Source organism: Condylura cristata, unplaced genomic scaffold (genome assembly GCF_000260355.1).
Source record: "Condylura cristata isolate star-nosed mole 26May11 unplaced genomic scaffold, ConCri1.0 scaffold00022, whole genome shotgun sequence".
Classification (NCBI taxonomy): Eukaryota; Metazoa; Chordata; class Mammalia; order Eulipotyphla; family Talpidae; genus Condylura; species Condylura cristata.
Genome location: NW_004567123.1, coordinates 22,891,864 through 22,905,309, shown reverse-complemented (window position 1 = coordinate 22,905,309; position 13,446 = coordinate 22,891,864). Strand labels below are relative to the sequence as shown.

The following is a 13,446-nucleotide window of genomic DNA, read 5'->3' as shown; positions in this document are numbered from 1 at the left end:
CCCCCTGGTCCTTCATGCTCCTGCTATGAGTGAAACCATCCGGTATTTTTCTTTTTCTTTCTGATTTATCTTACTAAACATGATCCCTTCCTGCTCCATCCATGTTGCTGCAAAAGGCATGTGTTATCTTTAAAAATAAAATTTATAGACCAGATTGACTCAGTTGCTAACCCTAGACACAAAAATAAACTCCAAATGGATTAAAGATATAAATACAAGAGCTGCAACAATAAAATACATCAAAGAAAACACTGACGATGTGTCCCATGATAATGATTAAGATGTTTTTGGTGACTCAACTGCTAGGGCAATGGAATTTAAAAAAAAACAACTGAAATTAATTCAAGTTTAAAAGTTTCTGTACAGCAAAAGAACATATAAGATGATTATAGAGAAAATATTTACACAATATGTAACTGATAAGGGATTAATATCCAAGATACATATTTTTAAAAACTCATAGAATTCAAGTAAAAAAAAAATGGACAGCAAAGATGTAGAGATAGTTCACCAAAGTATATCTAAAAGTCCAAAAGATGAAAACTGTTCATTGCCACTTCTAATAAGAAAGATGCAGGTTAAAAACACAGTGAGATACTATCTCACACCTGTGAGAATGGCACTTACTTTTCACTTTGATTACTGCTCCCTTTTTATTTTCTGACATACAGGTGGTACAGTGTGTCTCGCCAAAGGGGCCCCTTGCTTGTTCAAGAACATACTTTTTTGGAGCTACACACAGTCCCTATTTGGGTAAGTCCTTGTAAGTCATCCTCTCATCAGCTTACCTAAGAGAAAAATGTAGACAGTTTCTTTCCCATAAACTAGCAGTATTAGTTTGCTAGTTTGCTCAGAAGCTCCCGATGTTCAAGTCACAGGTCTTCAACTTCCTCTCTGATCGTAGATGGAGAATTGACATGCGTAGTACATTTCTCACAGTGTATTTCAGGAAGAAAAAATACCAACATACATTAAGTCTAATCATGTGTTAAGACCATGTACTCTGTGTCAGAAGAAAAGTTCAAGATAGAGATAGGAAAAGGCGTGGGCTGTAGTGTGGGTGTTAGGGTGACTCAGCCAGGTGCCTGCCCGAGTGTTTCTGTGAGGAGAGTAAAGAAAGGCCATGGCAGAAAGGTATCCAGAGCTGCAGCTGTTCAGAGACGGGCCCCATTCTCCTGGGCCTTCCAGAATAGCTGACTAGGCCTGTTCTTCCTGAACTAGACAGAAGCTACAGGCATTCAAGGAGACATGGAGAAGAACCTCTAGAATGAGTGAAGGTCTCAACATTTTCCACAGAGTAAATCAGAAACTAGGATTTCTCCTGGGTGTTATAAACTGGGAAGCTCTGAAAGAAATAGACTTGAGTCAGGTAATTCAGGAGATGAAGAATGAGGCTGACCTGAGTCTGCTTACTTATAATTTCTAGTTAAAAGATTAAAAGAAAGACAAATTATTTCAAAACCTAAGATTCCGCACATCTTCTCTGGTGTTTAATGGTGATGCTGAGTGGGTTATTAAAATGGGTCATGTCAGGAATGAAGATCCAGCATACTGAGAAAAGCTAGGATTTACTGTTTTTTGTTCTTGTGTGGTATCTTAAAAGAAAAATGTAGTGCTTCACATCTCCTTCAAGTGAAATTGAGAAATTCTAATTTCTTTGTGAAGTATTTGCATCCCCTGTGATATTGTCACATTCTTAATTTGTGGTCCTCTTTCACAGATAACAGCAAGCTACCCAAGAAAACTGAACAAATGTAAGTCCACATTTCTATTTTTATTTCTTAAAGTTGAGTTATCAAAGGTGAGACCGTCCTATCTACCTCCGTTTGCAATTAGTAGTGGGTGGGACATCTGCTTTATGCAGTGAGCGCAGCTGTATAGTTACTGATGTGGTTCCCAGTCCATGTCCCTCAGCTTGGAGTCCAGGCCAGGGACCATGCCAGCTTAGCCATCTGCCCTTCTCTCCAGATCTTAGAAACATTCTTCCTGCACACCCATGCATTTAAGTGACATAGCTCTTCTTAATGTATTTTCTATGTAGTGCATGCTTTCCTAAATGTAAAACATTCTAAAACCCAGGGGACAATCTGTGTGTAACCCCACCTGGTTTGAGGAATGATTCCTCTGGATTTGACACTCAGGCAGCTGAGAGTCAAATCAGCTGCCTGATTTGTGCAATGTTAGAAAGGCCCTAGTTTGACTCCTGTTCCTCATTAATGTCTGTTTTAGTATGCTTGGCTGCCATAATGAAATATCATGGGTTGATTCATTTTCTCATAATTTTGGAAGCTAGAAGTTCAAGATTAAGGTGCAGTTGGTTTCTGGTGAAACCTCTCCTCTTGTGGTGCAGATCACTGTCATTTTGTCCACACATGGCCTTTCCTAACTTGGAGAAAGAGAGAAACCTTCAATGTTACTCCCCACCACACACACAAGTGGTAGTAGCTTGGGCCCCACCCTTATAGCTTCATTTGACTTTGAGTACCTCCTTGAAGGCCCCCATCTCCACATACAGTCACATTAGGGTTAGCGCTTTGATCTGAATTTGGGGAGGACATAATTCAGTCCATAACAATGCTAGAATTACTGAATTCCAAAGATAAATTTTTCTCCAGATTTTTCTCCAGAAATACCAACATAGTAAATTCCATTATCTAGTAAAATGTCCCAGCATAAACTAGCGGGGTCTAGACTAGTGCTTCTTAAGGACCAACAGTGACAGGCCTGAATCATCTAAGGATCTCTTTTAAAGTGTAGGTTTACCAGTCTATAGTAGTTTCCAGAACTACTGAATCAGAATCTCAGAGGTAGGACCCATGAATCTCTGTTAGAAAAAGTATAATGTGAGTGATAGAATCACTGCAAAAATTTTGGAAAATAAAATCAGCCCTAACTCCTCTTCTCTGATACCACCCATTAGTATATTAATGTATGTCTTTCTGGATTTCAAAATTATTTTACACTGCAGGGCTGGCCACACACAGAGTGGCTCCCTTCTTTATGGGCCTTAGGCCTCCCGTCAAGGCCTTCTGTGAGTCAGCAGCCAGGTGGTGAGTGTACTGCATTCTTATCTAAGGCTGTGTAGAGGAGAAGGCCAATAGGGAAAGAACTGACCAGAGCTGCTACTGAGTAATATTTGGAGCAAGATGGGAGTTGAGAGGGAGAGACTATCTTTACATATCTTTGAGATTCGTTTCTATAAAGCTTTTCCCCTATTGTCGGGTTTGGGTTTTGGCCTCATGTGGCAGTGACCAAGCCCACTGGCTTTGTTGTTACGGGGTCCCTTCCTTCCAGGAGGCACTCCTCTGCCCTGACTAACAGTCTTCAGGGTATGTTGATCCTTGGAGCTATCATTTTGTTATATGTACTTTTTCTGCCTTTTTTTTTTTCTATCCAACTCACACTTCTTGCCTGCAATATGGAGGTGGAGTGCGAGAGCCAAGGAGAAAATTACAGAGATAGTGATATGATATGGCACAGTGGGAAAGCACCAGGCCGAGAGCAGGCTGGAGTTTTTGAGTCTGCCAGTATTCTGTGGCCTGACAATTGATTCCTCCTCCAGAGGTTTTCCTACATGCTTCTGTAAAATAAGAGGGTTAAACCAAATTTTTCTGTGTTCCTCCTTGCTTTCAAACTCCTGTCACAAGTCAGTGGCCATACCGACCTGAACGTGCCTGATCTCGTCAAACTCCTGTACCTTTCTTTACATGTTACAGCATTCTTACAGGTTTAAAAATAGACAGATACTTAGGTGAGGCTTTTATCAGTTCCTTGCCAGATACCTCCCTTGCCTCTCAGGGACTTGTGGTACAGTTTTGTCTTTATATAATTATCCTAATAAGATTCTAGGCTTCTTCCCCTAAACTGTGGTTCTTAACCAAGGGCAGTCTTACTGCCCCTGTCATTACCCCTAGCCCCAGGGACATTTGGCAGTGTATGGAGATATTTTGGTTGTTGTAGCTGGAAGATACTACTGTCCTTCAATGAATAGAGATCAGGGGGACTGTTAAACATCCTGTAATGCACAGGGCAGACCCCACTTCAAAGAATTATCTGGCCCAAAATGCCAAGTAAGAAACCCTGCCCTACACATGGGTGATTTGGTGATGGGAAACCCAAGGGGATTGCAAGTGAGATGGAAAAATGCACAAAAATATGTAAAAATAAACTAATATATATATATATATAAAAGAAATCCTGGCCAAAGAGAATCAGACTCAGGTTTTCTAAGATCATTTGTGGTAGTCCCACTCTAGCACAGGAAAAAAACCTCCCTAAAGTAATCTTAGGAAGTAACAAGTCAGAGAGAAAGAGCAATATTATCAGTGTGGGAGAAAGGAGAGAGCCCCTCAGAAACATCTTTTTTTTTTTTTAAGTTTCAATTTTTTTATTAGTTTATTTTTACTTGTGCCTTTTCCCATCTCGGTTGTAACCCCTGTGGACTTTCCACCACCATTTCACCCATGTGCCATCACGATAGACCCATGCACCTTTCACACCCCATTTTTGATCCCATTCCCCACACCATTCCCGTAAAATGTCTCTGATACATAGTTGTTCATTGTTTTTTGTTCTTTATTACAATTGCTTTTTACTTTTTACCCCAGTGCTTTATGCTCCTGCTATGAGTGAAACCATCTGGTATTTTTTTTTTCTTTCTGGCTTATTTCACTAAGCACGATCCCTTCCAGCTCCATCCATGTTGCTGCAAAAGGCATGAGTTTATCTTTTTTGGTTGCTGAGTAATATTCCATTGTGTATATGTGCCATCTACTTTTGGGCATTTGGGCTGTTTCCATGTCTTTCCTATTGTAAATAGAGCAGCAGTAAACATAGGGGTGCAGGTATCTTTTTGAATCAGTGTTTTTGTGTGTTTTGGGTAGATACCTAGGAGTGGGATTGCTGGGTCATATGGAAGCTCCATGTTTAGCAGTCTGAGAAACCTCCACACAAAGAAGCCTCTCTTCATAAGATCAGGCAAGCAGCTTGGATCATGACCAGTAGCTGTTAATATGAATGCAGTGGCACCCAACTGAGATTTCTTCGCAGTCAAGTAATTTGTTTTGGCCCCTGAGATCTGCCACCTGAGGTTCCAGTAGCCCCTAGTCTTTATTACAAGCAGACCTGAGGTGGAGATGACAGGAAGGTGTGGTGGGGTCAGTTTCTGAAAAAGGGGCGAGTCTGTGACATGGCCCTGAAAGGACTCTGGGTCCCTAGGAGCTGCTCCTGCACACAGAGCAGTGAGGGGCCCACCACTCTCCTCCTGGACCATGAACCGAGAGGGTTGGTCTTTTAAGCAGAATTAGGAAGAACTGACTTTTCTTATCATGGTTTAGCAAGAGCAAAGTGTAAGTCAGGTGGAGCACATGGCTTTTCAGAGGTTTTTCAGAGGTTCAGTCATTTATCACTTTCTCATTCTATTTAAAAATCAGCTTATAAGGGAATGTTATTTATATGCATGCAGCTTTTGATGAAACCTTGTGATGCTGTAGTTAACCCTATTTTTTTGTTTTTAAAGTAGGCTCTTATCTCAGGTATATGCTGCTGTTATTGAGGCTGTTTTGGCTGGCATTGCATGTTATGCTAAAACTTCCAGTCTAACAAAGGTAATTTATATACCATGTTTCTCTCTTGGTACTAGTAATTATTTTAATGTAAGACTTCCTATGCATCTGTTTTTTCCTTTGGTCATTTGTGGTACTCAGTTTTGTGTGAGCCTGGGCCTCATGGCATTGGCATCAGACAAAGAGATGCCTTCAGAGCACTGAGCTTGTGCAGCCTGTGACCGAGTTGCAGTCATACTATTTTACTTAATAGTTTTTTTTTAAGGCTTTTAGAAGTTAAAAACTGAGGCCTCCCTGCTGGCACAAGAGGTTAAGTCTCAGCACTTTCTACCTATTGGCAGCCACTATAGCATGAATTCGATGAATTCGATCCCCGGCCAGGGAGCTGACCTACATGGCACAGCAGTCCTCTCTTGTCTCCCCGCTGCTCCCCTCAGCAGTGGATTTCAGTAGATGGCCTGTTCTGCTCCCCACTCTGTCTCTGCTGAATCCTCTCACCCACCATACTTCTGGCCTACACCTGAGTTCTTGTATGCATAAGTAAATTTTTATTTAAGTTATGAAAAATACAGGTACTAAAAAAATAAAAGAAAGAAAAAGAAAAATACAGGTATTACTGTGAATTTTAATAGTTAGGTAAGTTTGTTTTGAGCTACAGGTTTGATTTCCTATAATTCAGTGTTTTAAAAAAAAACAAACAGCTGAAGATTAGAAGATCTGACTTGCCTTTCCTAGACAAGCACGTGTTCTTGTTCTCTGACCATTATCTTCCTTGCTGTTTTGCGGTTAACCTGCTCTGCTGAGTTGAATTCCTATATCTGACCCAATAAGGAGATGAGAAGAGTCGGCTTGATGCCTCCCAATGCCAATAGGACCTTTCCTGAAGGAAGCCATTTGACATTGGAAAGGTTGTGTATGACGTAGATACGACAGATTGTAGCTGTAGTCACCAGCTCCTTGCCATCTCCCCTCCTCATTGAACTCAAATCTGGTACTGAAGTGGGATTTCTCAACCCTTTAGCTGAAAACATATGTAAAACAATGTCAGTTTTACTGATCCTTCAAGACCAAGTACAAAAAGGTGTTTTGCTCATCTTCTGTGACTAGCTATTTGAGTAGCAGAAATTCTGTGGACTCTCCCGCAGGGCCAGGGAAGAGGGGAAAAGAAAGCCCTTTCCTAGATCTCACAATGACACCATCCTAGCTGGTCACCTCTGACTGGTAGATCAACTTCTAGTGCCCACCTGCCTGAATAAAGTGTTTCCTGTGAGCCCAGCCTGAAGAAACAGGCACCTGTTTTTCTTAATACAGTGTTTTCACTTATTATCTATTTATATATTCAAAGTGATCACGTAGAGAAGAGGGGTAAGTGTTCTGGCCAAATGTTAGGAGGGCTTCTCTGTCAATGATGTGTTCCCTTTCTTGTGAATGTTAATTGTTGCTGTTTTTTGATTGTTGTTACAGGCCAAGGAGGTAGCAGAACAGGCCCTGGGATCCGGGTTAGATTCCTTTGAGTTGATGCAGTTTAAGGCAGCCCTACGGTAAGCAGTGACTTACTTTAGAGTCATTTTTAAAGTCTGCAAGGAATTATTTTAAAGTTTGTTTTTTAAAAATCTTTTTCTCGCTTTTGAGTTACATTCTGTCTTTTGAGAAAATGTGCTGGTGAAACCACAGAAAGAGAATCATTCATGATAAGAGCTTTATTTGCAAGGCCAAGGAGCCAAAGGTAGAGGAACCCAAAGAGAATATCAGAAACATGCTGAGGCTGGAATGGGAGACAGATTAATACCAAAACCTCCAAGACTGACAATCTCCAGTTCAGAAAATAGAAAGGTGAAGCTCATGAATGTCAGGGCCTGTTGGAGTCAGAGGCCCTGATCACCTGAAGACACCTGGGGAGAAGAGACTTGCTCTGGGCCTCATCTTCCTTTCAGGTGTAGAAACTCAGTCTGGCCATGTCTCAGGGTTCAGAGTGTAGGAGTTTGGATTCTTAACCTCACATGTCTCCTAGCATAGTGCATTCAGTTTCTGTGTGGTCTTTGGCCACAGCCAAACCTTCAAACCTTCAGGAACATAGTCCACTTAACCTGCTGTCTCCATATGACCTCCTGGTGCATTTTTCTCCAAGAAACAAGAGACACTATTACTGGGAAATTTCTTTAAGAAGCTTTCTCAATTATGCCTATGGTACCTTAGCTCCTTGCCCCACATTTTCTTAAATGTATGACCCTAAGTAGTGAGAAGGAGCATTTAGAAAGATTAGTCAGTCCAGTTGTCTCACAAGAATTCTATTGCTGCAGCTCCAGGAGAGAAGGAAAGAGCAGAACTCAAAGCTATAAGTTTGCTTTAGGTCTTCTTTTTCTGAGTCTTTTAGGACTTGTAGTTTTGGCCATGAGAGGGAAAGTTTGTTCCCTTTAGGCCTTGCACTGCCTGTCCCTGGGGACCTGTGTTTGGGGCTATTCCTTGGCTTCCCAGCAGTATGACCTTGGTCAAAATAGGGAGATCTCTGTGCAATTGTTTCCTCATCTCCCCACCATGTAGCATGATTGAATACATAAATGGTAGCTGCTGTTGCATTAGGGTCTTCTCTGTTGCCTTTGACATGCTAACATGGTCATTCTATTCCACCTTTCCTCATGTCCTTGCTTAGGAGGCCACCTAACCTGTCTAGGGTGGGCCATCCCTCAATCCCACAGCCTCAGAGTGCTGGGAGTCGACACAATATCTGGAGGAAACAGCAAGAGAAAATAGTAGGCCATGCAAGTGAAGTCTCCTAGTACCAGTCCTCCACCTAGATCTGTAGCCCTTTTCTCCACAAAGTGATTTCAGGGAGTATATCATGTTAGCAGATCTTGCTGGAGGAACACAGGAATTTAGATGACACCACCCAGTACTTGCTAAAGCAAGAAATTAAACGTACATGATTTAGAAATTCTTTACAGAAAGAGTTGAAGTGCAAAGGATTTTCTGGCTACTTCTGGACTCGAAGGCCTAACCCTACCCATGATTCCACAGCAGTTGTGTGTGGGTAGCAAAGACTGAATTGAAGTCAAGATAATAGCTAGACTCAGAGGGGGTAAAGAAGAGGAAGGTCAGGACAGTACGTCAAGGCCATAGGCCCTGACTAGTGAAAAACAGTCTGTCACATGGGTCTTTCCTGCTCTGTCAAGAGTCCAGGCATCCCTGAGAATATGCCTAAAAGGCTGTGCCATGACAGGATTTAGACATGGCAACTGGTCCCACACTTGCCTATGTCGTGGGACCCTAGCTCAGATGCAAATGTAAGGTACCACACTGGTACTGTAAGGACCCATCAAGGTGCCCTACAGTGGCAGGTGTCTGGGGAGGACACCAAGCCAGTGTTCAGCTAGAGCAGACTGACTTATATTTTGTTCTGTTTTGGTTCTACAGTTCCAAGATGTCTTTTCATATACACGCTGTGAATAATCAGGGAAGGTAAGTACATCATTGTGTTGTATCCAAATTTGGGGCAAGTTTATGGAGAGAGAAAAAAAGAGAGGTTACCTTATAACTAGTGGCCCGGAGGCGTCTCACAGTTACACATCTGGCAGTGACATCACTCCAGGCTCAAAGACTAACCAAGGCTGCCTGTGCTAAGCTAAGCCCCACTTCTTAATGCTTCCAACCAAAAGACTCAGGAACAGGGGCAGAGGATGGCCGTAATTTCATCAAAGTAATGTACCTACTAGTTTGACATACATGTAGCTCTGGTTTACAAATTCCTTAGAGAAATTTGGGTCTGTGGGTTGCTGCTGAGTTGGAAAATAAAAGAGTATTTAAAAAACAAATCCTATCTCTTTTCTAGAATTGTGCCTCTGGACAGTGAGGATAGCTTATACTTTGTGAAAACGGTAAGCAAAGTTGTTACACATCAGCTGACAGGGAATTGTCTTAGAGACACATGTACAAGGGGTGAGGCAGGAGTCTTGTGCAGCCTGCCCCTTCACTGAGAAAACTGTCCAATAATAGCATTGTTGAGCCTCTGCCAGTACCGTATGTTCCTACTTCATGCCTAAACTCTCCCAGGTCCAGAGTTCTAGCTGAGGGTGGGAGGAGGGGATATATACCTCTTCCTAGACTGAGGAAAGTTTCCCCCATGTGACTGAGATCACTCTGAGCTCCACACAGAGTGATGAGTTTTCAACAGCTTCTCTATATTTCAACACCTATGTTGATGTCCTTAACAGAGCCTGTGAAAATAAACAGACAAATTAACCAGGGACCTCAGTCTCCAGTGGAGTATTCAGAGCAGAGCTTTCTGACCCATGTGCAGAGAGCACATTGATGGGCCAGGGGAAGGCTTAGAGATGCAGAAATACTGGTCCTTGGGATAGGATGGCTAGGCCTGGGAAAGCCAGAGTTTCTAAGTCTCCTAGTCATTAGCTTCATCTTGGATTTCACCCCAGTGTGTCCTGATGTGAAGAAGCCCTCTGCACACAGCTGGGCGTGTAATGGTAGCTGCCCAGGCAGAGGGTATTCTCTGTTACTGTAGAGACTTGCTCCCAGAGTCATTCCGTTCTCCTCTCCTCAAGGCTTTGTTTATTAGGCCACCCAGCTTTTCCAGGGCAGACCACCTCCCATTCCCAGGTCTGGGTGTACCTGTAACTGGAGGGAGGAACAAGGAACTATAATACGCAATGGAAGAAGAGTCTCCCAAATCCAACCCACCACGTAGCGCCCCAACCCTTCACCACAAAGCCACTTTACTGAGTACCCTCAGACTGTTAGCAAACCTCTGGAGAAAAACAGGGGAAGTGAATGGTGGATATCCAGCCAGCATTCTAGTTGTATGTGTGGACAGACTCAAGTTATACTCAAATCAGTTCTGTGGCTACTGCCTAACCCATAATTCAGTGAGCTTTTGGTCATAGGGAACTGGTTGGGCTGGTGTGGATGATTTAGCAAATGCTTGCCTGCTGCCTGGGTGATCCTGAATTCATCTCCCAGTTTTGAGCTGGGATAGGATAGAGTAGGGTAGGATAGGATAGGATAGGATAATATAATATAATGGATCTCCCATGCTAAAGCTTTACGGTTCTCTGTTGCTGTGTAACCGAAAGCAAGATTTTGTGATCTGTTTCTTAGGGGGTCGCTCTGTAAAGATTTAGGACTGTTAACTGGTCTGACTCAGGCTTCTCATTTGATACAGGCTTGTATGACTGTCTATGACATTCCTGACTTGCTGGGAGGAAGGGGATGCTTAGGATCTGTGGTCTTCTCAGAATCGTTTTTGACATCTCAGATCATGGTTAAAGAAAAAGGTAAGTGTATGCCACCTTTGGAAAGCAAATTTGAACGTTTTGGGGTTTTTTGGACAAAATAAACCAAAACTAAGTCAAAGGTCAACAGTAAACTGATGAAAGTATCAGAACACTTATAATTAAGGGAAATATATACAGATTTATGAAGAGCTCTTACAAGTTAATAGTAATAATAAAACAAAAACCACAAGCTATCCAGGGGTAAAACGAGCAAAAATTATGAATACACTGTTCACCAGATAAAATACATATTTATGTTATCTGTCTATATGTCTTCATGTACACATATATACAAATATGTAAACCCTTATTAGTAGTCAAGAAGCCATTTAAAACAATGATTAGGGCTCTCCCTGGTGGCGCAGTAGGTTAAAGCACAGCATTAAGAAGCTAAAGCTACCTCAGTGTGAGTTCAACCCCCACCCTGAGGTGACCCACTTGGCGCAGCAGACCTCTCCTGACCCGCCTGCTACTCTCCCCTCAGCAGTGTACTTCATCAGTCTGCCTGTTCTGCTCCCCATTCTGTCTACAGTGAATCCTCTCATCACCTGCACCTCTGGCATGTTCCCTAGTTCTGTATGCATAAATAAATAAATCTTAAAAAAAACAATGATTAGATCAGTTCCTCCTCTCTTCCCACCGCCATTATGTTAGCAGAAAACTCTATAGAACGATAATATCCAGTTGTGGTAGGAGAACCCGATAATATTCTTTTTGATGTACACCTGTCCTACCTTGATAAAAAATTAAAAGTAAAACCAAAAAAGGACTAGTCCCCAGAAGTCTTCATGTAAATGTTTTTATTTGTTGTAAAAAGGATAAAGTTAATCATGAGGAAACCATTCTCCAATCCCTCGTTATTACCCCCTGTTTCCAGATGCCTAACTCTGACTCTCTGATAACAAGAGGAACCTGAAAATAGAAGGTGTTGGTGATCTGGGTCTGCAAGGTTGACTCAGGTGGTGGACAGTAACCTGCTTCTTTGTGGTCTTCCTGCAGATGGCACTGTTACTACAGAAACCAGCTCCGTAGTCCTGACAGCCGCCATCCCCAGATTCTGCTCCTGGCTGGTTAGTGTCATTATCAGGCAGAAGTGGACATAAGCATGGAGAAATCAAGAACATTTGAGGAAGAGCTTCTTCATTGGGTACCTTAGTGGGGTGTCAGATCCTGAACTAGCTGTTGTTCAGGAATGGATTTTTTTTTTTTAATTTCTTTCTTTTGATACAAACAAATAGTTTCTTTAATGCTTTCAATTCTTGGAAAAGCTCCAAAAGAAAAGAACTAAATTAGCTGGGCTTCTATTAAATTGTGAAAGGAATAGATTAGCATCCTCATTTTACAGATGAGGAGCAGGTTTAGAAATGGCTCAGCCTGGCCAAGGTCACACAGAAAGTAAAGAATGGATTGTGTGGCTCCCTTCTCTGGTCAGAAAGGTGGTTGTTGGGTTTTAACAACAGTGCCTCTACATTTAGAAAGGTGCCATCTTCATCAGTGGAACTTAGCCTGAACCTCCTGGTGCCTGGGACCCAGAAAAGTCTAATTGCAGTGAATCTGCTAATGGCCTACTTATTTTAGAATCTGCTTGTAGTCTTTTCTCAATTCTGATATGGATAGGGAAGGATGAGTTATCCTCTGATAAAACATGTTTAAATGAGAACACACTGAAAATATTTAATATGTTCTATTTCTTTTATCCCTAAAAAAAGTAGTCCTTTTTTCCCCTGAAGTGAAATATAAATGGAGACTTCTATTTCCACATATCATGGGCTCATTTAAGTGGCTCTTGGGTCCTAGTAAGACAACCTACCATGACCTTGGAATCTGATTACCAAGAGCCAATTGCCAGCTGTCAGAAGCTGAGAGCACTGGATTTGGTAGAATAACTGGCCAGTTAGTTTCCTGGAAATATCTGAACATAGGGAAAACTAGCTGAGTTTTGCCCTTGAAGTAGTAATCTAAAAAGCCATATTCTTTTTGGAAACAGGTGGAAGATAATGAAGTAAAATTGTCTGAGCAAACCCAGCAAGCAGTGAAGGTAAGTAGCTTTCTTATTTTTTTTTTTAAGATTTACTTATGCATGCAAGAACTGGGGTATAGGACAGAGGTGCAGGGGGTGAGAGGATTCACCAGAGATAGAGTGAGGAGCAGAACAGGCAGACCTACTGAAATACACTGTTGAGCAGTGGGCCAGACAGGAGAGATCTGCTGTGCCATGTGGGTCACCTCCCTGGCCAGAGATTGAACTACTACTGCTGTGCTTTCACCCCTTGCATACCAGGGAGGCCCCAGCTTTCTTCTTTTTTTTTTTTTTAAAGATTTATTTATACATACAGAACTGGGGTACAGGCCAGAGGTGCAGGTCAGAGGATTCACCAGAGACACAGTGGGGAGCAGAACAGGCAGATCAATGAAGTACACTGCTTGAGGGGAGCAGCGGACGGGTCATGTGGTCACCTCTGGGCGCCATGTGGTCACCTCTAGGGCTAGAGGTGGGGTTCAAACTCATGCTGAAGTGGCTTTTGCTTCTTTCTGCTGTGCTTTGACCTGCTGCACCACCCGGAGGGCCTCTTCTTTTTTTGTTTTTAAAGATTTATTCA

At 42.2% G+C, this 13,446-nt stretch overlaps 1 protein-coding gene across 1 annotated transcript in view; it reads left to right on the top strand.

Moving 5' to 3' along the window:
* Positions 1-13,446, top strand: part of LOC101637162 (chromosome unknown open reading frame, human C20orf194) — a 97,809-nt gene that overhangs the window by 37,646 nt on the left and 46,717 nt on the right. The window contains exons 11-19 of the mRNA XM_012728271.1: positions 672-753; positions 1,721-1,754; positions 5,522-5,606; positions 7,029-7,105; positions 8,976-9,020; positions 9,391-9,436; positions 10,735-10,846; positions 11,846-11,916; positions 12,834-12,884. Coding sequence (XP_012583725.1) covers positions 672-753; positions 1,721-1,754; positions 5,522-5,606; positions 7,029-7,105; positions 8,976-9,020; positions 9,391-9,436; positions 10,735-10,846; positions 11,846-11,916; positions 12,834-12,884 — 603 coding nt within the window. The remainder of the gene's footprint in view (positions 1-671; positions 754-1,720; positions 1,755-5,521; positions 5,607-7,028; positions 7,106-8,975; positions 9,021-9,390; positions 9,437-10,734; positions 10,847-11,845; positions 11,917-12,833; positions 12,885-13,446) is intronic.